Consider the following 21,141-nt stretch of genomic DNA (forward strand, 5'->3'; position numbering starts at 1 on the left):
CAATAGATGGGAGTCATGTAGACACCTACTAAACTCATACAACTCTCATATTTCAGCTCTCATTGCTGAACCAAAATTAAAGCAAATTTTAAAAAGTCCCTTTATGTCTAAATTTATGTCTAAATAAACTAAAAGTTATTGTTTCATTTCATTTAAAAAAATCCAAAAAAAGGAACAAATAAACAAACAAGAGCAAACAAACGAATAAACACAAACAAGCAAACAAGCAGGCACGGAACACGTACGGTAAGACATTTCAGTATTTACTAACTGACATACAAGGGCTAACCAGGACAAGACAGAACAGTTAGGTAGAATAGGTGAGGCTAATCAGGGATAACAAGACAAAGGAAGTAAAAATAAGGAAAAGTCAACTATGAGTCAAGACTCAGGATTATGGCACCTCTGTCTAGTATACCAGCCCTTACCTCCCCTACCATGTTTTGCATTTGGTTCCTCATCCTTGTTGAATCATGAATAAATTCGTGATTAGAAATTGAGTTTTTGTTTCCTTTTGTTGATTAGAGAGCTTATCTAACAATTAAGAGACCATAAAGGCTAAATTTGGTTTAATGTTTAACGCCGAATAGATCACACCTAGCAAGATAGACCAGAAAACAGCACTTGTGGCTGATGGACAGAGATACATTTTGTCCTTTATTTTGAATTGAACGTAGTAATTAAATCAATACACGTTGTGTTCTTAACTTTGTGTTAAGAATTTTGACACTGATATTCTCTGTATTTTGTTTGGGTTTGAGTTTGGAGTCGCTCTCTTCAGCAGGCTTTGCTCTGCTGACAGCCAATCTTTAAGTTTTCCTCTTGATGAATTATCCCAGTAAATAAATCTCAAACATTGAGTCACATTTTCTCTGAAGGTTGGCCAAACCATTGGATATAGTGTTATGAGTCTTGTGGTGTGAGAAGAGATGATTATTCACTGGAAAATAGAGTTGAACTGTATATAGTTCTATCTCAGAGTAATACATTGAAGTTTCTTTCTTTTTTCTTGTTTTTTTACAACCTTGTAAAAGTTTTCTAGGTGTATTAGGTTCACTTTTAAGGCTAGGTTTTCACTTTTTTAGTGTGAGAACAGTAGCACATGGCCTTCTCCTGCTTGTTAAGTTCTCTTAAAATTTAAGTGTAATATAATGTTTTGCAGGGACTTTAGTTTTGCTTACAGTATTAAGTACATTCACACTGAACCACAATTCTGTGGATTCAAAATTCATGACACTGTGTGTCCTATATAAAAACAACACTCCAGTATCTGCAGTTTGCAATAACCAGTGGTCTCTGTAGTTTAATGTTGCTTCAAATCATCCCATGAAATATTAGAGTGACAAAGAGATTACGTTGTGCTGGGATTTTCTTTTTATTATTTTTTGTTTGTTTTAATTAATCCGAATCAAATGAAGACGAATTTAATGTCTTAAATATCAATATACTTAGACTGAGCACATTCAAATGTAATGCACTGACATTAATTGAGCACTACTCTAGTCTTACTGACCACTCAAAGTGATTTAGACTACAAGACAGAGTTTACATACTTATTAATCATACTGAGGAAACCCACAGACTGACACATATATAGACCCCAGCTGGGGTTTGGGGCAGGAACCCTTTTGCTAACAGGTGGCAGTGCGCACTGCACCTCTCTGTATTGCTTAGTGTCTTTCCTAGTACAGTGAACTCAGCCACATATGTAATTGCATGTCATATGTAAAGAACCACTCTGCAGCATACAGCCATCATGCAGGTGTTATCTGGTTTCTAGAATGCTTCAAGCATTAATCCCTCTTTTTTTTAGTCCATAATTTTAATTAGCTCCTGGGGATGTTTTTAGTGGCTCTCTTGATGATTTAAGTAGGTTTACAAATTATAATTTTTAACCACCGTGAAGCATGGACCATGGCAGCATAATAAACACAATCAGACATTCCCACTGCAGAGTTGCATTAGCGGGCTGGCACTGCCAGAGAGTATGGCTGGAAAATGTTGAGCTAGCTGGCATCAAGGAGCTCCTGTTACCGGTAAAGGGGGAAAACTCCCAATGGTCTGCCAATCCGGAGGACACACAAACTCATACACTCACATGCAACCTCCCAGTTAAACAGAGGGCAGAGGGTAGTAAACTGTTTTGCTTCCCTCCTACCATCCATGGTAACAAAACAACTTCTAATAGAGGCATAAGATTTTTTTTTTAAGAAAAAGAAATGTGGAAAGGGACAATGAAAACATTTAAAATGGATCTTCTTCTTCTGTGAAATTTCAGGTCTTAATACTTTCTGATTCTAATAATGGGACTTTGAGTTTGTTCCTGACTCATGAAACATAGTGTGGTAAAAGTTGGAGGTGCAACAGCCTGGAAAAAAAGTTATAATGTTCTCTTTTCTCCCCTCCTTCTCTTGTATTGGATTATGCTCTGATGCTGGAAAAGTCCTGGAGAATTAGGATGATTTCATTTCATGGGCATGCCGCTTTGCAATAAATTTAGTCTTTTTTCTCTGCATGGCCTCGGGTTTACATTTCTTCTCCAGTTCTTGTTAACTCCAGATTGATTTACAGTGTAGTTGTGGCAGTCATGAAAAACTCTTATGATCATTTTGGCCTGAAGTGGTCATGTGCTTAATTTCTCAGATGTAATCTTTGTTATTTTGTGTTGTCAGACTGTCAGAATAAGATTACCACTGTCATCACTAATATATTTACTGTATCAGTAATATATTTCAGGTTTAACCTCTGTGTTTGCAAGGATTGATTAATGACAAATAGCTGTGAGTAGTGCAGTACACACATACGCAAGTATATACATAAATACATACACACACTCTAGTGTGCATCCAGGGTTTCAGTGTTCTCTCACACATGAATTCATAAAAAATAGACTGAAATGCTAAACTTATCTTCTTACTTTTTACAGTGCTCGTACAAAATGTTATTTATTTTTTTATTATTGTCATCAATGAAAAATACACATTACAGTTATCTTCATTCTTATCTTCATTTATTATAACATTGTAACTGAAATAGGAACACTAAAAATAGAAACTCCATCATTGCCATCATTGCTTTAGTGATTGATGTGGGCCCTATGAGAAGCAGATGTGTGTGTTTTTACACAAATACACAGCCATTTAGCGGTGTGAGCTGAGATTTAAGGAGAAAAATACGCTCCAAAGGAGAAGTAGGAACACATTACCTCAAACAAACTGTGTTCTTTTAAAATGAAGTGCACAAAGTCCCTGTGAAGTTTCAATAGCCCTGACTAAGTGATTTCATTTTATGTTCAAAGCCTTCAGTTATGAACATTCTGCATATAGCCGTCCCCTTTTTCGGCATAGATGTTGTGTGCATGTATGTGTACACAATATATGTTCATGCATTCAGGCATATGTAATTTAATATGCAGTCAGTCAGTGTGGCACAGGGCCATCTGAAGTGCTGGCATCGGACAGCCCTGCATGTGTGATCACTGTCTCCCACTTCAGCATTCCTCAGTGACAGCCGTGGGGCAAAGGTTTCTTTAAATAGCTTCTGGATTCAAGTTCACTCTGAGACGTCTGGTTCTAGAAATTTTGGTAGAGCATTAGTGCCTCCCTGTGGTTTGGTACTTTCTGGTTCTATGAATCTGTTTTTAGATGAAAACTTCACTCCTGAGACTGCATTTTCATGTATTTATTCATTTACTGTTTTAATTTATTAGAGCAGACTTTTATTTTGCTTTATTAAATTTGGTCTTATATTGTTATAAAGTGAAAGTCCTACGTGCATGGTACATATTTCAAAGGACACCCTTTAACTGCGCATGACCAAGTTATGCCTTTTTACGATTCAATGACCATGTAAATTTGAAATGGAATAGAAATTCACATTTGCCCCTATTGGGCTGCACAGCAGTGTAGTGGTTAGCACTCTGACCTCATAGCTTCTGTATGGAGTTTGCATGTTCTCCATATGTCTTTGTGGAAAGATATGCATGTTAGATTGTGGGCGATTGAGGATTGGCTGTTGAAGTAAGGTAGATAAGGCGCTTAAAGTTTCTAGAATAAAACACTAGATAAATGCATAGTGTGCTTGTAGTCTAAAGTGCTTTGAGTCAACTGTTATTTTTTGTGGAGCTTAAATTTGTATTAGTAGAGCACATGTTTTTGCATCACTTGTATTGTAAACATTCAGCTCTTGTCAGTACTGGAGAACATACAAAGAGTAGCTCATGTACAAATGCCCATATTCAGTTCAGTTCAAGGAGATTTTATTTTGATGTCAGGCTAATGTAATCCCAATTCAACTCCACACACACACAATCACAAGTGAAAGGATATTCTACAGCAGCTCAGTATTGTAGCAGTTATCAGCACACACTCACTCCTGTCTCAGATTCTTGTAATGCCTTTCTCGTGGTAAAAAAGGAAACATCCCCTCATCCTCCCCTCTCGTGCCACTCCTGAGCCCCTCTGTAACAAATCCACACAGCGAGGAGCTCATGTCCACTTTTTGTTTTGACCAGCACTCTGATCTTGCGCTTGTCTATTGAAGTGTACTAGCGGGAGAGATTAGAGCATTAGATTTTTGCTATACAACATCAGAACAGTTAGATTTTTCAGACAGGGCTTTGCTTCTCTGCAGTCCTGTCTTTTCCCACATTATGTTGTACTGAATGGGGGGCTGCGGTGCCCCCTACAAAGGAGCAGCCTGTCATCATGTCTAACTCTGGCTTCCGTGGTTACCGCACTATCTCACAGCACCTGAATGACCTGAAGAAGGAGAACTTCAGCCTAAAGCTGCGTATCTACTTCCTGGAGGAGAAGATCCAGCAGAAATTTGAGGAGAGCAGTGATGACGTGCACAAGTGGGTGAGTAAGAAAAACGGTCTGTGTATAATTTAACTGTGACACGCGCATGCAAGTTATTCCAAAGGTTCTGTACTTGCATGCACTTGATGTGGAGTTATATGCTATGCAAAGATATGCAGGTTTGTGTCTGACAGTAACTCATACTGACAGTAGGTCTCAGGCTGCTCCGCAGCAGTTCATTCAAACTGTCTGTCAAACATTTCTGCTTGTGAAGCTGATTTAGAGTGACTACAGTTGTCTCAGTGCTGCAGTCAGAAATAAAGGAGGGCCTCAACCTTCTGAGGCACCAAGGGTCACAAGAAAAGGGATTGAAATTGTTCACTCTCTCTGGCAGCAGTGATTAGTAACTAAATACTTAAGTACATTTTTATATATGTGGATTTTACTTGAAGATTTGCATTTTGGCCCCGATCCCTAGAAATATTATTACACCCCCCTCCTTCCCTATCCCTCCCTATACCCTATGCCCTCACTCCCCACATCAATGTTTCTGGGCTATAGGACTTGGTGTTTACATTACAATATAAAGCACCCTGATAGAACTGTTGTTGTGATTGAATTAATGTTACAGTGTCCAAAACTGTTAGATGATTTCATGGATTAGACAAGTGGTGAATTTTAAAATGTAATTCTCTCTATTTTTGTAATTCAATAATGATATATACTTGATACTAAAGTAAAACTTATTCTGCCACTTCACAAATCAGTCTTTCAAAATAAAATAAAAAAATGTAATTTCTTTTCATCTAATCGATCTGCATGAGAGCAGAGGGCTGTACATGATTCTGAAAACAGTGATCACTGTTTTCCACACCAATCTTTTGTAATATATTTATGCTTCATCAAATATGCTACAGCCCTATGACCCACAGTAAATACTTGTCATTGCCGTTACCTGGCACCAGCGAGTATCTAATGCAAGTATCTATTAATTCTAACGTTATGTATAATTTTACAGCAACGTCAAAATCCAAAAAAAATATTTTCTTGCAAAAAGAAAACCATCAATCCTGTAATGCATGACAATTTAAAACACAAAGAAAAAGTTAAAAACATATCGTCTGTGAAGGTTCTCAGTCATCCAGGTCATCGTAGTCAAAAGCATATCCACTCTTGAAATCTGTGCTTTCTATCTGAAAACAGATTCATTTAATTCTGTTCAGTTTTATTTGTACTCTCCAAACTCACAACAAAAGGTATTTGAGGGCATTTCACATTTTAAGGTAAACCTGATAGAGCAGTGAGTCCCAAAGTGTGGGCTAAGGCACTGCAGGTGATCCACAGAAATAACACAAATTCATTTTTAAATTACTCATAGTTACAGTTACATATTCATATAAGTGTATTTATTTATCTAAAAAGTCAATTAAAACTGAGAATAGGAGGTGTTTAGTTTGTGATATTACTTATTACTCTGACCTAAATTTACTGGGTAACTGGGTAGCATTAACCATTTCTAACCAACAGTCTGTTCTGTTGATGTTTTTTGAATAAAAATTTAAAGTAAATACATCACTTTCTATTGTATTTTGATCAGAGCGAATATTTGGTGGGATTTTCTGTTGGGCTGCAGCAGTGTTAATTTTGGGGATTTTAAGAGCATCCAAATACTGTTAAGTATTTAACATATACTAACCTGGAATGAGGTTTTAATTCATTGCTCTCAGTGGAAGCTGCTCAGTATACCTAAAGAGAGCCACATGTCTGCTAGAGAATAATTGTTTCAACTGCCCTAACTGCTTGACCTGTGTTCCAGTGGCGGCTATAAACCCAATGACCCACTTCATGTTTCACTGTTTTTGTCGGTGCACAATATGCACGTGTGTATGTTGCATCTCTTTGCACATACAAGCAACAACACTTGTGTCCAGCACCTGTGTTGTGTGACAGTTACTGCAGCAGTGCTGAACTGCAATTCCAGATTGGTGTACATAAAACATCAATCACTGCAGACGGATACTGTGAGTGAAGTGACAGTCAGTCCTCATCCAGTTGGTTCCTGCTTTAAGATTTAAAAGTTAAAAGTAGAGTTGTTGCTGGGTACTTGGGGTGGAGTGGTGGATGTTACACTTTTGGGGGTCAGAAGGAGACATATACAGCAGGTGCTCTTATTTCTACCACCTATTTATAGACCTACTGAGCTACAGAGATATTGAATAGCACGTGAGACTTGGAAGCTTGTTTCGTGTGGCATATTACTGTACTGTACTGCTATACTGACTGAATGACAACGACTGCAGAAATAAGGTCAATTGATTATCACTGCTTCTGACTTTGGGGTTGTTTTTTTTGTTTGTTTGTTTTTTAAAATTGGGTACATCAGAGTAAAAAAGTAAAATTAAAATTCTTGAAGTCAGGGTAACTCATGTGCTTCACTTAGCTTCATGAGGATTGCTGGAGCCTACCAGCGACCATAGGGCGAAAGGTAGGGTACACTGTGGAGGGGTTGCCAATCTGATGCAGGGCTAACACAGAGAGATAGACAAGCATTCACTCTGTCATTCTCACCTATGGGCAATTTAGGATCATTAATTAGCCTGACCCCACTAATTGCATGTCTCTGGACTGTGGGAGGAAGCCAGTGTACTTGAAGAGAACCCACACAAAGTGGTCCAGCTCTTCCAGGAAAAGAATAATGTAGCGCCTAAAATTTAGTCTGGCAATAATATAAAGTCTGTCCATGAAATATAATCAGTGTTGGGCAAGTTACTTTGAAAAAGTAATTAATTATAGTTACTTCTTCAAAAAAGTAACTGAGTTAGTAACTGAGTTACAAGATTCTAAAAGTAATTCATTACTTGAAAAGTAACTATTAACTATTAACTATTAACTATTAACCCTCTGGGGTCCAGGTTATAATTGGCCATTTTTAAATACTTTTGATTTTCCCTCCACATTTTACCTTTAGAAACTATTTACTTTGCCTTGTTTGGCATCATTCTTTTCAGCACAACCTCGCGTGTCTGAATTTGCAGTTCTGTTTTCATTTTGACTTACTGTATTAACACAATGGATCTAAAATCAGACAAAAAAAATAAAATCAGAGTAGAAAAAGTTATATTTTTTACTGTAACAACCACAAACATGTTTAATGATAATATTTCATAACTTTAAATGCAAATATAAATTGTCAATTTTAAAATCATATGCACAAGTTTTCAAACAACAAAGTTATTTGCAGCCATTTACCTTTTACCCTTTTTTTTATAACCATTTCAAACTATTTACAGAACAATCAGCGGTTCTGCATTCAATGAGATGCCACACAAATTATTTGTGCCACTCCAAAAAAAATAATTTCCGTCCACTATAAAGGAGAACATCACAGCCTGATCCCTGCAGGTCTGACAGCAGCAGGTTTCTACCTGGAGACAGCAGTTGCCTCATTGTTCTGACACACAACACAAAACTATCCACAACACTACACACTAACTACACAAGACAACACATTAACTACACACTCCAAACACCTAAACATCTCAAAACTCGCTCTCTCTCTTTCTCTACTCTCTCTCTCGCTGTCACTCCTAAAACTTCCCCTGGCTTTTTTTGCTCATAAGCAGAGTGCTTGCTGCGCTGTCCTTAGACAGTAAACGTGACGAAACTATTGAGGGAAAAACGCCGCGTATATATTGTTTATCATGACTCTGGTTTTACGTGGCCTATCAACACAATTTAAAAACTGGTATCTATACCTTGTTGCTTTGACTTGAAGTGGTCATGTGATTGGCTTACCACGACTACTTTATTCTTCCTCAGTCAAACAGCAGCACTCATGCCATTGTTTTGCCCCCTTAGCTCCAGGTGTTGTGCTAGACAGTGATCGTGATTACCGTCCGCGGGAGCGCGCGTCCAGATTACTTGCGTAGTCAGCACAGCTTCAACCGTCTGTTTGTTGAAAAATAGTAACGGACCGCATTTTCTCGTTAGTAACTGTAACGGCGTTGTAACGATAGGAATAGTAATTAGTTAGATTACTCGTTACTGAAAAAAGTGACACCGTTATTCCCATCACTGAATATGATGCACGTGAAATTTCAGACCTGCAACTTTTATTGTTTGTTCTTATCCGCTTCTATGATTTTCTTCCAGAATATTGAACTCAAGGTTGAAGTTGAGAGTCTGAAAAAGGAACTCGAGGAGAAACAAGAGCTTTTGGACAAAGCAAAGTAAGTATTTGCAAAATCGTACTTTTCCTTTCCACTGTTATCAAACAAATAATTCGCTAGCATCCTGTAACCATTTTAAAATTCAAAGCGGTTTCGAATACTCAACTACTTATGCACAGATTTGTTGAAATCCCTTTAGGGAAACCTCTGAGCGAAGCACAAAAACGCTCCTTTCATCACTAGTTTGTTTCCCATGAGTCCAACAGTACGTCAGCGCCAAGGCAAGCTCAGGACCCCACGGCCTCTCATCACACGCAAGCCTGCTGGCCTGTAGACTAACCTAGCTATCACAACACAAACTAAGCTCTAAGGAATGCATGGATTCAGCACGAAAATGCTTGTGAAGTCCCTCTGAGTTCTGGGATAGAGGACAAAGAGGGTAGGAAACTGACAAGGTGGAGAAGAAGTGAGGGTCTTACTAAGGGTGTTTTTTTGTTTTTTAAAGGGGGAGGGTGATTAGAATATGGGAGTAGGTTGAGTAAAGGGCAGAGGTTTTATGGTTTGCCGAGTTGGGAACTATATGAGCTCCAGCACCTGTTTACAAGCCAGCTGTCTCCCTTTCTTTCTTCAGCCGTTCTCCTTTCCAAACAATAAACTAAGCAGAATACTGAGATCAGGATGCAAACTTCAGATTACACAATTTAATGTGCATTTGATGCTTTTTTTGTAAATTTCCCTAAAGGGAAAGATGGTCCATGTTTTTCAGGAAAAGGCTGTCTTTATTATTTTCATTTCCTGTTATCACAGCACAGTTTGTTGCTGTTATCATGTGTGGATAATTTAGACAAGAATAAGAAAAGCCATTGCCATTGTCAGCCAAGGAGCTTATGTTCTTTATTCTTTTAATATTTCAGTTAGTTAAAGATTTATATTCCTTTTCTGGTCAAATTGGGCTTCGTTATTTAATAGTACGGCTCCAGTTTAGGTGACAGCAAGTCAAAAGCATGTTACCTGTCAACGGCCAGCAGCAGCCCGTATTCAGTTTGAATATTGCTATAAATAACACAGATCAGTGTGCCTTTTAATGGGTTGTAAAGTCTGTTTCACTGTAACATTTAACTTTTTGTTGACTGCACCATTACTGCAGAGAGAGGGAGAGAAAGAGAACAAGATGAAGACGGCAAAGAAGGAGCCTTTGCTCTGGGATTGATCGCTAACAGCTAGCCAGTAAAAGCAGTGTGGTATATTAAAATCATTGATTATTCATTCTGAATTATTCTTAGACACTGCAACAGGTTATCCAATGAATTATGTTGCTTTTAAAGACAAGGTGTGTGATTTGAGGTTTGCAAATAGTACACATTTGATACTTTGAGAACAACTTAGGAATAGTATGTTGGCCAAGATGAGGATTGAACACCCAACCTTCTGATTAGCAGGCTTCTGCTAGAGGACCCGAGCTTGAAGATAATGCACGTACCATTGAATTTTTACTAAGATGTGATGTGGTTAGGAAGGTTGAATACGTGTGGGATTATTTTATTTTAGTACTTCCTATACAAGTTAATTGTTATTCATTTCAACTCATACAGATCGACGGCAAAGGGCCTGTCTAATCAAAATGAAGCAGACTTGCAGCGGCGTCTGGTGGTGCAGCAGGAGGAAATCAACCACTTACAGGAAATCATGGCAACCAAAGTCCGGCTACTACAAGAGGTACAGATAGTAGCACTGGCTAAGCAGTTCCATGCTACTAACAGGCAAAATGAGGTTTATGCTGATGAGAACATGCATCTGTTTAGGAGGCTGAGCTGGCACGAGTTGAGGCTGAACGGATGGCCTCACTGGCAAACACCGAGACCCAGCGCTACCTCACTCTTGAGAAACAGATGTTGGAGAAGAGTCAAGCCTCTGGTGGAATACTCAACTTGCAGCCACTGACAGACAAAGACAGGTAATTTAATATGTAGCTAACCACAGACTTGCAACCAAAATCCCAGTTTGTGTAAAACAGCTTATTGCACTGTACATTATGAGTGCATTGGAGTTTTTCAGAGGGGTTTGATGAACCTCACCATATGTTTAATTTTATTGATTTCACTTTGTTTTTTTATCATTGTGGCAAATCAGTATTTAGTACAATGAATGAAATACAAGTGCTGTGCTAGTTTTAATAAATAATTAATTCATAAAAACAAATCATTGCACAGTCTATGATTTATCACCTGAAAACACCAGCTTTTCAATTTTTGATGTGACTGCATTTTGGTGGCACATAAATACCTGTGCATAGTGGCACAGCGGTTACCACTGTTGGCTCATAGCAAGAAGGCCCTGTGTTCAACTCCACCATCTGGTCGGGGTCTTTCTGTGTGGACTTTGCGTGTTCTGGTCTGTCGCAGACAAGTAACAGATTGATGATGTGCCATGCCCCTTATCCCATATCAGCTGGGGTAAACTGCAGCTTTAGCTACATTAATGCTTGTCTCTGTTTCTTCTTTTTATCAGAATGATTGAGGAGCTGACACAGGACAAACATTCACTGCATCTTCAAGTCAAAGAGCTTGAAGTGAGACTTCAAAACCCTTCCTCTTGTCTGCACAAAGACGAAGGAAAAACTGAGGTATTTTCATGATATTCCTTACATGAACATAAGAGGGTGAGGCGATCATGCACGCACACCCTTAATATTGCAAATATTGTTATACTTTATTGCTATAAAACTGAAGAAGACATGACAGAGTTCAGGTGACCCTAATAAGTGATTTATTTTCCTATTATGTGCAGCTGAAAGCACATAGTGATTATCTGAGGTATACTAGACAGGAGCCCCAGTGCTCCACAGTATTCACGTCAGTTTTATTAAGTCACTAGAGCCCAACCAGTAAGAAAGAGACATTAAAGAAAGTATTATGGGTACAATCAACAAGCTGTTTATTTATCTAACTAACTTGAGAAACACCTACAGTTAGTAAAATATGCCTAAAATATCCTTTATTTTTAACAACTAGTTACAAAAAAAGACATTTAATTCTTTTATGTTTTAAATAATTCTGTTACTTATTTTGTTCAGTCTCTATCAAATAAAATAATTATAAGATGTGATAATCAAAATAACTTTTGCAGACTTACATTTCTGTGCTATTTCAGAGGTTTCTTGAAGGTCTTTAAACTATGTTTTGACCCAGAGTCCCTCGTGTATATTTACATAATTTATGAGGAGTAAACCAATAGCCTGCTGCTCCTTACTTTTCACATCAGCAGTACACCGTCAGCTGTAAGGGTATAGCTAGATTTAGAACAAAGTGGAAGAGAAGACCTTAAGCGCACATATCCAAGCAGCTAATTACCTCTGGTGTCACGGTCTTTGTGAGTGATACTCATTTTCTGTGGGTTGGAGCAGGGACAGCAGAGGGAGTGATCTGGAAGTGGGTTCAGGGCAAACCAAAGAAGCACAGATAGTTGACCCAAATGCAGGACAGAGCAGAGGCTTAATTTTGGGGGTCGACCTGGTGGCAGAGGAGATGGAAAAGATTCTAACACCAGTGTAGGTGTTATCCCCACTGGAAGGCGCGCAGGAAGCCAACAGTGGAGGAGGAGCTTGTCAGGCGGTCAAGGAGTGAGATGATAATGACTATGGCAACATTGGACCCTCTGGCTCTGGCTCAGGTAACTTGGGCTTTGGCGGCAGAAGTCCAAGATCTGAGTCAGGAAGCACCAGCGATGGGAGATTCTCTGGAATCTTTGCCAGCGAAAGAGGAAAGAAAAATGCAGGACACACAGACTTGACAGGCTAGATTCTGATAGCGCCAATCCATCCACCTCAGAAGAAAGGGTTGACAGGCTGCAGGCAAAAAACAAAGTCTCAGAATTAGCCAACTTAGGAGCTCTGCACAATCTTTGGGTTAGCTGGCACACAAACAGAGCAACAGGGTTTTGTTTATAGCTCTCAGTTTCACTCGAGCTGGCTGAAGGACCAACAACTGCACAAGAGCAACAACTGCAAGAGTAGTCCACAACCAGCTGTTTGGCACTGTTCCTTGGTGACAGTAAACGGCTACAGTTTGTAGATGACTGTCTGACAATTGCACTGAGGCTCTGTGTAGGATCAACACACAACCTTGCCAACCCTTTACTGTACTGCTTGTCTCAAAACAGGACTTGCCTCTGAATTATATCACAGCATTACAACTATCCATTTTTTTTCCATTCATATGGTCCAATGGCATTGAATATTTGGATATGGAATATTAAATATTTTCCAACGTTTTTTCATCTTTCAAAAAAATCCAAAGGTCTTTTGCTTAGTAGACGGACTAAAGACATTGACTGTGATCCAGACACGCGTGCCAGTCCTGGTCTAAATTCTTTACTGGTTGCCTCAACCCCCCTTCTCATCTTCTGTCACTTTGCTCTAAGTGTTCTGGCTCAAACAGCAGATAGGTCAACCCAGTAAGATATGAAACTGTTTTTATATCTGCATGTGGGTCAGTGGAACATTGGCACGGTAGACAGCTCACGCCACCATGAAGCTAAAAATATGTGCACCTTTTTAGGACCATGTAAACCCCTGTATGCTTGTGTTTTTCTGCTTGCATTTGAATAAATGTATCATTTTTACCATCTCTACTTATTTTCAACAAATACTGTACTTTGAACCTGATGCAGTTCCTAATATATGCAGTCTGAGCCTCAACACACACCTCATCAACAAATAATGAGGTGGACGAAGGAGGTGTTGATGGGGATAGCTGTCTTTGTAGCTCAAAATCAAGGTTTTGACCTGTGAGAGTTAAAAAGTAGTAACATGAAACCATGTTGGTGGTTTATGTGTGACATTATTGCACTTGTTTCTTTGCAGTGTGAGCACGAGTGCACAGTTCATGCACAGATGCAGGTAGGACAAAACTTTACTTGTGAGATCTTTGAACTTTTACCCACTGCAGTATTTTCTGCATTCATATTCTGATAGCTACCCAATCTCACGTCTACGTTTTTACTGGCAGCTTTTGTTGGTGGTGTGCATCTCAGACAAGGAGGCCCATCTTCTCCATTCATAGACAAGTAGCTCCACCTTCTGTTACTTAATCCACACTGCACATACAGTATGACTGTAGCATCAGATTTAATACTCCTCTCATTTTAAACACCCAAGCATATATGTTCACTGCTTTCACTGCTTGTTTAGATAGTAAAATTAGGGTTTAGCAATGTCATAATTTAAAACTGAAGTTTCTACACCTGATATTTTGTCATCATAAAAGGTCCTGGTAAAAGAAAAATACATTCAAGACTATTGCGCATTTACCCTTTAAAGGGTAATATAATAATCACGTTCATAATTAAAATAAAACAAAAACATTTTAACTGTTTGAATATTGTTTCTTGTGAAACACTGACATGAGTCCTAGTTTTCTTCCCTATGATCTGAGTATATATTCCCCTTATCCACCTCTGGAGTGGCTGTAGCCGAGGTGGCAGAGCTGATCACGTATCACTCAGAAGCTCGGTGATTCAGTCTCTGCGTGCGCCAGTCTGCATGCCGAAGGAGTGTGTGAATGTTAGGTAGAAAAAGCATAGAGGGGGGGAAAGTGTTTGTGTGAATGAAGCAAGTTGTGTAGAGAAGTGCTATATAAAAAACAGTTTTTATTATGATTACATTCTAGTTTTCACTGTTTAGTTTCCTAGTTTAGTATTTCCACTGTTTCCTAGTTTATTCATGTTTCTACTTCTCAGTTCCTTGTTTCATTTGGTTCCCTTTCATGTCCAGACTCGTCTCATCCCTGTGTCCTCCCTAATGTCCCATGCATGCAGGCAGTCTCGTCTCCTCTTTCTGTCTGTGTGTTGAGTTCTATACTTTCCATCGTATTTTGCCAGTCCCTCATCTCGTGTTTCTTGTAGTTGTCTTTGGCCTCGGTCTTTCTGTGTCCAAGTTATATAGTTATTTCCTATCCTGCTTCTTTTGTCTCCTCTTTGTCAGGTTCATGTGTCTTTGTCTCTGTCTCACTGTTTATGCTTCCTCTTTTATTTTGATAGCCTGTCTCTCTTGTGCGTTCAGTTTTGCTTCTCCTTTTTCATTACTCCTGATTTGTCTCTGCTGTTACCGCAGCTGTCTCTACTTCCCTAATCACACTCTTGTATGTAGATAATTTCTCAGTCTCCCTTTGTGTCTTGTCAGAGTGTCGGGTCACCGTCCATCTGCAGGTCCCAGTTATTGTGTTTTCCAGCCTTAGCCCTATTTTAAGTTCCAGTCAGTTTCTGTTTCACTTGTTATTGTATCCTAATCTTCAGCTGGAACAAAGGCTTATGTTTCTCTTTCTAAAATTAGGAGGCACAGTTCCTTATAGAGCATCAGCAAGGATCAGTGTCAGTGCAGAGTCATGGCATATGTACAGTATATTTCTGCAAATATAGTCTCATTTTTCTCATCTGTACCAGTTATGATTAAATCAGTTTTTCCTGGCGGCTCAACACACAGAAGGAATCGGTTGTTTAACTAGCACAGCAACAACTGACACATCTGAGAGAGAAAAATTGGGCGGGGATATCTGTTCTGTCTGCATCAGTGTTCATTTTCTGCTGTCACCCTTTGGTATTTCTGCCACTTAGAAAAAAGTAAACAGCGGGTGCAGTCTGTCAGCACTGTTTGGTACTTATCTCTGATTAGGATTAATGGATTTTTGATTGCGTGCCTCATTCTAGCCGATCAGTTTTTAGTGTTGTGTCTCTAGTGGCTTGTAGGGTGACAAATGTAGATGCAGCAAGGGCCAAAATAGAGTTCTGTGTTGGCCCACACACTCTGAGGAAAATAAATCACATGTGAGAGCAGTTGTATCAACAACACAGCTAGCCTGCTTCAATAAGGAAAGATGGATGATGCTTTTTAAGTGTGTGTGCGTGTTGGAGGGGCTTCTTTTAAGAGGAGGACAGTGGGTTGCTTCTTGATTAAAGTGTCATGTGATTCACTGACATCAATTCCAGAGAAATAACAGAGCCCATTTACCTCCCTCCTTTCCCCCTTCATGCTGTGTGACACACATATCAAGGCCAGACTGGGAGTGTGTGCCCCTGGGAAAGGCATGAACTCATTCCATGCTGACAATTTAGAGATTAGATTTAGATTTAATGAACCTGATGGAAAACACACAGGGCTAATTTTATTGACACATCCAAACACACAAGCTGGAAATGAAAAGTAAGATTTTTAATTAAACAAGCGGTCACACCCTGATTTAATATGGATGATCTGAAAGGGAATTAGCAGAAGGTTTTGCACATGGAACATCGTAGTGTTAGTCCTTGCTACTGCCATTTGATTGCTTGTAGATTTCCACAAACATGATTAAAAGCCAAATAAAAACGGTAAATGACATTAAGATTTTCCGAGGGGAAATCCTACCTTATTTAGTTTTATATTTCGTCATTTTGAACATGGAGAGATCAAAATATCATATTAAAACGTTTGGTTATCGTTCAAAAAAAAATCTCTTTACAATACAAATGAGCAGCGACTACGTTAAAATTACTAATATTTTATGACTGGATGACTTTACATTAGTAATAACACAATCAAAATAAACTATTTTTGTAAGTGTAAGAACAGACTGTTTACCTTGCATCTGCACTCCAGTTTTACTGTTAACATTTGTTAACATAGGAACTTTTACTTACAGAGAAACATAAATGTTTGTGTTGACAGTTACGGTAAGAGTGAATTAAGAGGCCTCATCTTTTGCCTGAAGAAATCCAGAAATTTCATTTGAAATACAGTCACTAGATTTAAAGGGAAGGGCTCACCAACCCCACCCCACCGTTCAGCCGAGCCAAGAAAATGGTTCAGTCCTGCCTTCTACACGAGGTCCCACTCTGACGCTGATAATATGGACTGGGGGGGAATTCATTTATTAAAAACTACTGGTTTAACTACACATATCCAGGAGATACATTTAATATTACATCAGAGTACAGAAAGACACCAAAAAAATAATTTGGCTTGATTTGACTGTGTTAAAACATTTTTGATGGGCTTTTGGTGTCGAAAAGAAATCAGTAGTGAAACTCGTTACCGTCGTAGTCGTTATTACCAAAGTTGTACTGTGTCCATAGCACATCTGTGGCCAGATTAATTGTGTAAAGTGGACTAGTGTCACAAGAGGGAAAAGGCAGATTTCCCCGGGATTGGCACACCAGATTATTTCGAGCATCAGAGTGAGACATCCTCTCTTTGATACACGATCTTCGGTTTCAGTCCGCGTTGCCTCGTTGTCTCGTTTTGAAAGCACCCGGACGATTGACAGCCTCCGCTGATGAAGTGGACACAGCTGAACGGGGACGCAGACGGGAGCCGGTAAACCTTGGAACATCCAAATCGCTGACTAAGGAAGGAAATCGCGTTTTGTTTCCGTGTTCGTTTCCGGTTGTTACCTGGCAGCAGCTGCGGCAGAGAGATGCTGTCATATAAAGAGACGTCATTGATTTCAAAGGCAGAAAAAAGCCGCTGTTGTGACACACTTAACGGGATCGTTCAGGTGGAAACGGCAGGGTTGAAATTCAGCGCAGGAGTGAGATTTGAGTAGACGTCTGTGCTTCCCCACCAAGGAAGTGAAACCCATGACAGAGAAGATTCATTCACATCCGCTCCGAGGGGAAATGTCTTTGGCTGAATTAAAGGCGCTGATCACGTTGCTCAGACGTACCAGCCCGATCGAAAGGTTTGAGTAATCAGGGAAACTGCTGCTGCAGTGTGTTTGTCTCCATTAACGGGCCTACTTTTATTTGATCTGACAAAACAGATAAATAAACTGTCTGAATAGACTGCCACCTCTTTGTTTTCCTGCAGTATCATAAAACATTTCTGCCCAAGATTCACTTTGGTTCAGATTTGACTCTGGACTCTGAATTCATCTTCCTCCTTTATCCATTTAATGGATAACTTGGAAAAACACCAAATGATAGTAGTTCGGGAGAGAAGCATCATCTTTTATCCAGCCCTGCAATGAAATTCTTTCATGCATCAAAAGGAAGTGACTTTTAAAGCTCTCTTGTATTATCCGTTCGCCACGTGTTGTGATGCTAGATGTGGTAAAGATGAAGGAGACTTGCAGGATCTGTGCCCGTGAGCTCTGTGGCAACCAGCGCAGATGGATTTTCCACCCAACAGCCAAGCTCAATCTGCAGGTGCTGCTCTCCCACGCGTTGGGCCGTGAGCTGACCCGGGATGGCCGTGGTGAGTTTGCGTGCTCAAAGTGCACCTTCATGTTAGACCGCATGTACCGCTTTGATACAGTGATTGCCCGAGTGGAGGCATTGTCTCTGGAGCGTCTCCACAAGCTACTCCTCGAGAAAGACCGGCTGAGGCAGTGTATTGGAGGCCTGTACCGGAAGAACAACTCAGAGGAGTGCAGCGTGGTCCCCCCTCCATCCAGTGTCAGAGTCGTGACTGAGACGGCGTCTGAAGACGCTCCTGTGGTGGATCTGTCATCACTCCAGGATGTAAGATACTCAGACATGATCCAGGACGATCTTACCTTCTCCGTGTATGAGTCATGGGCTGATAAGGAATACCCTGCCCTGGACCATCATCATCACCACCACCACCACCACCTCCACCAGTGCACAGGAGCAGACTCCCTCTCTGGTCACAAGCAGAGGCGATGTAGGGGTTGTGCTGCACTTCGAGTTGCTGATTCTGATTATGAGGCTGTATGTAAGGTTCCTAGAAGGCTCGGGCGCAGAAGCACATCCTGCGGCCCAACTACCCGCTGCTCAACAGCCACACAGGAAGTGGAGTTTGTGGCCAGAAGCCCTGGAGCTGATACAGCCATCACCTTTGAGTCACCTTCTGCTGGGATGGAACCTGAAAAGACCATTTGTGAGCAGAAGAGTTCCAGTCCTGCATCATCTGTGGAGTCTCTCAACACCACTGTGGACGTCAGTTGTCTTCCTTTAGATCATAAAGAGAAGGAAGAAACTGACCCAGAGAAAGATGGAAGTGAGGCAATGGTGAGAAGAGACATTCAGTGGGACAAGACCCCATGTGAGAGCTTCCTGTCTGGGTTTGAGATGATGCTGACCCTCTTGCGGGGTTGTGAGCACCGGCCAGTGAAATCCCGAAGGGGCAGCAAGATCCCAGTTCTAGTCAAAACCAAACCGGAGCGAGGACTGTCACTGCCCCTGCACCTATCACTGAGGTTGCCCTATACAGAGACAGCAGACTGTGAGCTGCACACCCACCACAGTATACCAGAGATCGTGACCCCATGTCCCCAACAGGAGCTCCAGGCTGAGCTGGAAGAGATGGAGGAGCAGTGGATGGATGATTATGTTCTGTGTGGGCCATTTCAGTTTCAGCAGGTACATCAGAAGCTTTGGACACTGGATGGCCTTTAACGTAGCTCATTCAATTTGCAGGATTAATAGTTATAGCTTTTTAATGGGAAGCATGTTCCAAAGCCTAAAGATCTGGGTGCCTCTCAGACTTGAGAAAGGTGCAATAGTCTGTGGGGTTGCACTTTATAAAATACTTGTCAGGGTTGGGTTGCTTTAAAATCTTATTTACAGTCAAAGTGCTGACTTCTTGCAGCTGTAAACAGCCTTAAATTAGTTGCAAACTCTAAAACACACTATATATAAATAAAAAAATATAAAAAAATATAATATAATAATATGGAGAACTTTGTAGGAAAATTATAGGTAGTAATTTAAAACCCAGGTGTAATCCTATTACAATCACTGAAGTTATTTTTTTTATCAAAAAAAGTGAGTACAAACTAGGGGACAAGTGTCAGATTTGCTCCACATTAGAATCAGATGTAGGGGCGTCAGAATAAAGCAAACTATTTCTGACCAGCATCCACACTGAGTGAGGTCAGACCCCTCTTAATCTTCTCTTGCTTGTCTCCTCCACTGCTGACAAAGCTGAACACACTCACCGCCTTGATTACCCTCAAAGGAAGCATAAATAACCCTCTTTTACGGTATCTTAGCGACCCTTCCATTGCTATGGAAACCGTTTCCAAGGTCTGCAGCCATCGCTCTGTAAAGGCTCTTCTGTCTACTGCAGCTTCATAACTTCTATTGTCATGTTAATGAACAGTTAAAATGTGGTTCAGTCTGAAAGGAGCGTACAGACACACAACAGCTATGTGATAGTCTATTATTGTCAAACATATACGGCTATTGTAATGCAATACACAAAACTGCACAGTGCACACATTAGTCCAGGAATGAAGAAACAAATATGTCATTCATAGAACTAAACTCTGGATTATTTTGCTGAGATTTCTGTACCCTTGTGGTAAAGTACTCAACGTGTAATATCAGCAGAACTGTTAGAAGCTTTCTGGGTCTTGTTCTGGCTCATCACTCTCTGGCCTCCAAAGATGTAGAGCAGCTGTCTTACAGTGCGATTTATGACTAGGTTCATACAAAAATAATAATAATAATGGATTGCATTTATATAGCACTTTTCGAGACCCTCAAAGCGCTTTACAATTCCACTATTCATTCACTCACACATTCACACACTGGTGGAGGCAGCTACAGTTGTAGCCACAGCTGCCCTGGGGCAGACTGACAGAAGCGAGGCTGCCATATCGCGCCATCAGCCCCTCTGGCCACCACCAGTAGGCAGTAGGTGAAGTGTCTTACCCAAGGACACAACAACCAAGACAGACAGAGCTGGGGATCGAACCGGCAACCTTCCGGTTACAAGATGAGCTTCCCAACCCCCCCAAAATACTGTTTTCTGAAGCAAATACGAGGCTCACCGAGTCAAATCAGGAAAATATCTTGTGATTTTATTTTTTGTTATTTGATACTTGCTTACTACAATACAGAATGTCCAAAGGCTCACAAATGGGGAATTCTGTTGTTAAATTCCTGACTACTGAGACCATGCTTTGGGGGGAGGATCTGCTTCACATTTATTGAAAGGGCCTTGGAAAAGTATATTTTAGTGTATGTAGGATTTGATTAATGGTTTTGACCAGAAATCAATTTTCAAATGTTCCCGACTGTTGTTTTAAAACACATTTCAGAAATGAACTGGGGATGACACAATTTCTAAGCCCCTACAAGTATCTTATTCTGCAATATGTTGCATATCAGATTATTTAATTCAATCAGACAACATAGTGATGTAAATATTAGCCCCATTCTAGTGTAATTCATTA

The 21,141-nt window shown here is 40.1% G+C and overlaps 1 protein-coding gene across 9 annotated transcripts in view; it reads left to right on the forward strand.

Annotated features, from left to right (window-relative positions):
- The window catches only part of pde4dip (phosphodiesterase 4D interacting protein), a 91,600-nt gene that overhangs the window by 38,279 nt on the left and 32,180 nt on the right, over positions 1–21,141 (forward strand). For 6 of the 9 annotated variants that reach the window (XM_042221454.1, XM_005937371.3, XM_042221455.1 and 3 more), the window contains exon 1: positions 13,872–19,321. In XM_042221454.1, the coding sequence (XP_042077388.1) occupies positions 18,038–19,321 (1,284 nt within the window). In that variant the 5' untranslated portion in view covers positions 13,872–18,037. The other 3 variants (XM_042221462.1, XM_042221460.1, XM_042221461.1) reach the window with 2 other exon arrangements.

This window comes from Haplochromis burtoni, unplaced genomic scaffold (genome assembly GCF_018398535.1).
Source record: "Haplochromis burtoni strain Fernald_Lab_line unplaced genomic scaffold, NCSU_Asbu1 Contig_67, whole genome shotgun sequence".
In the NCBI taxonomy this organism is placed as follows: Eukaryota; Metazoa; Chordata; class Actinopteri; order Cichliformes; family Cichlidae; genus Haplochromis; species Haplochromis burtoni.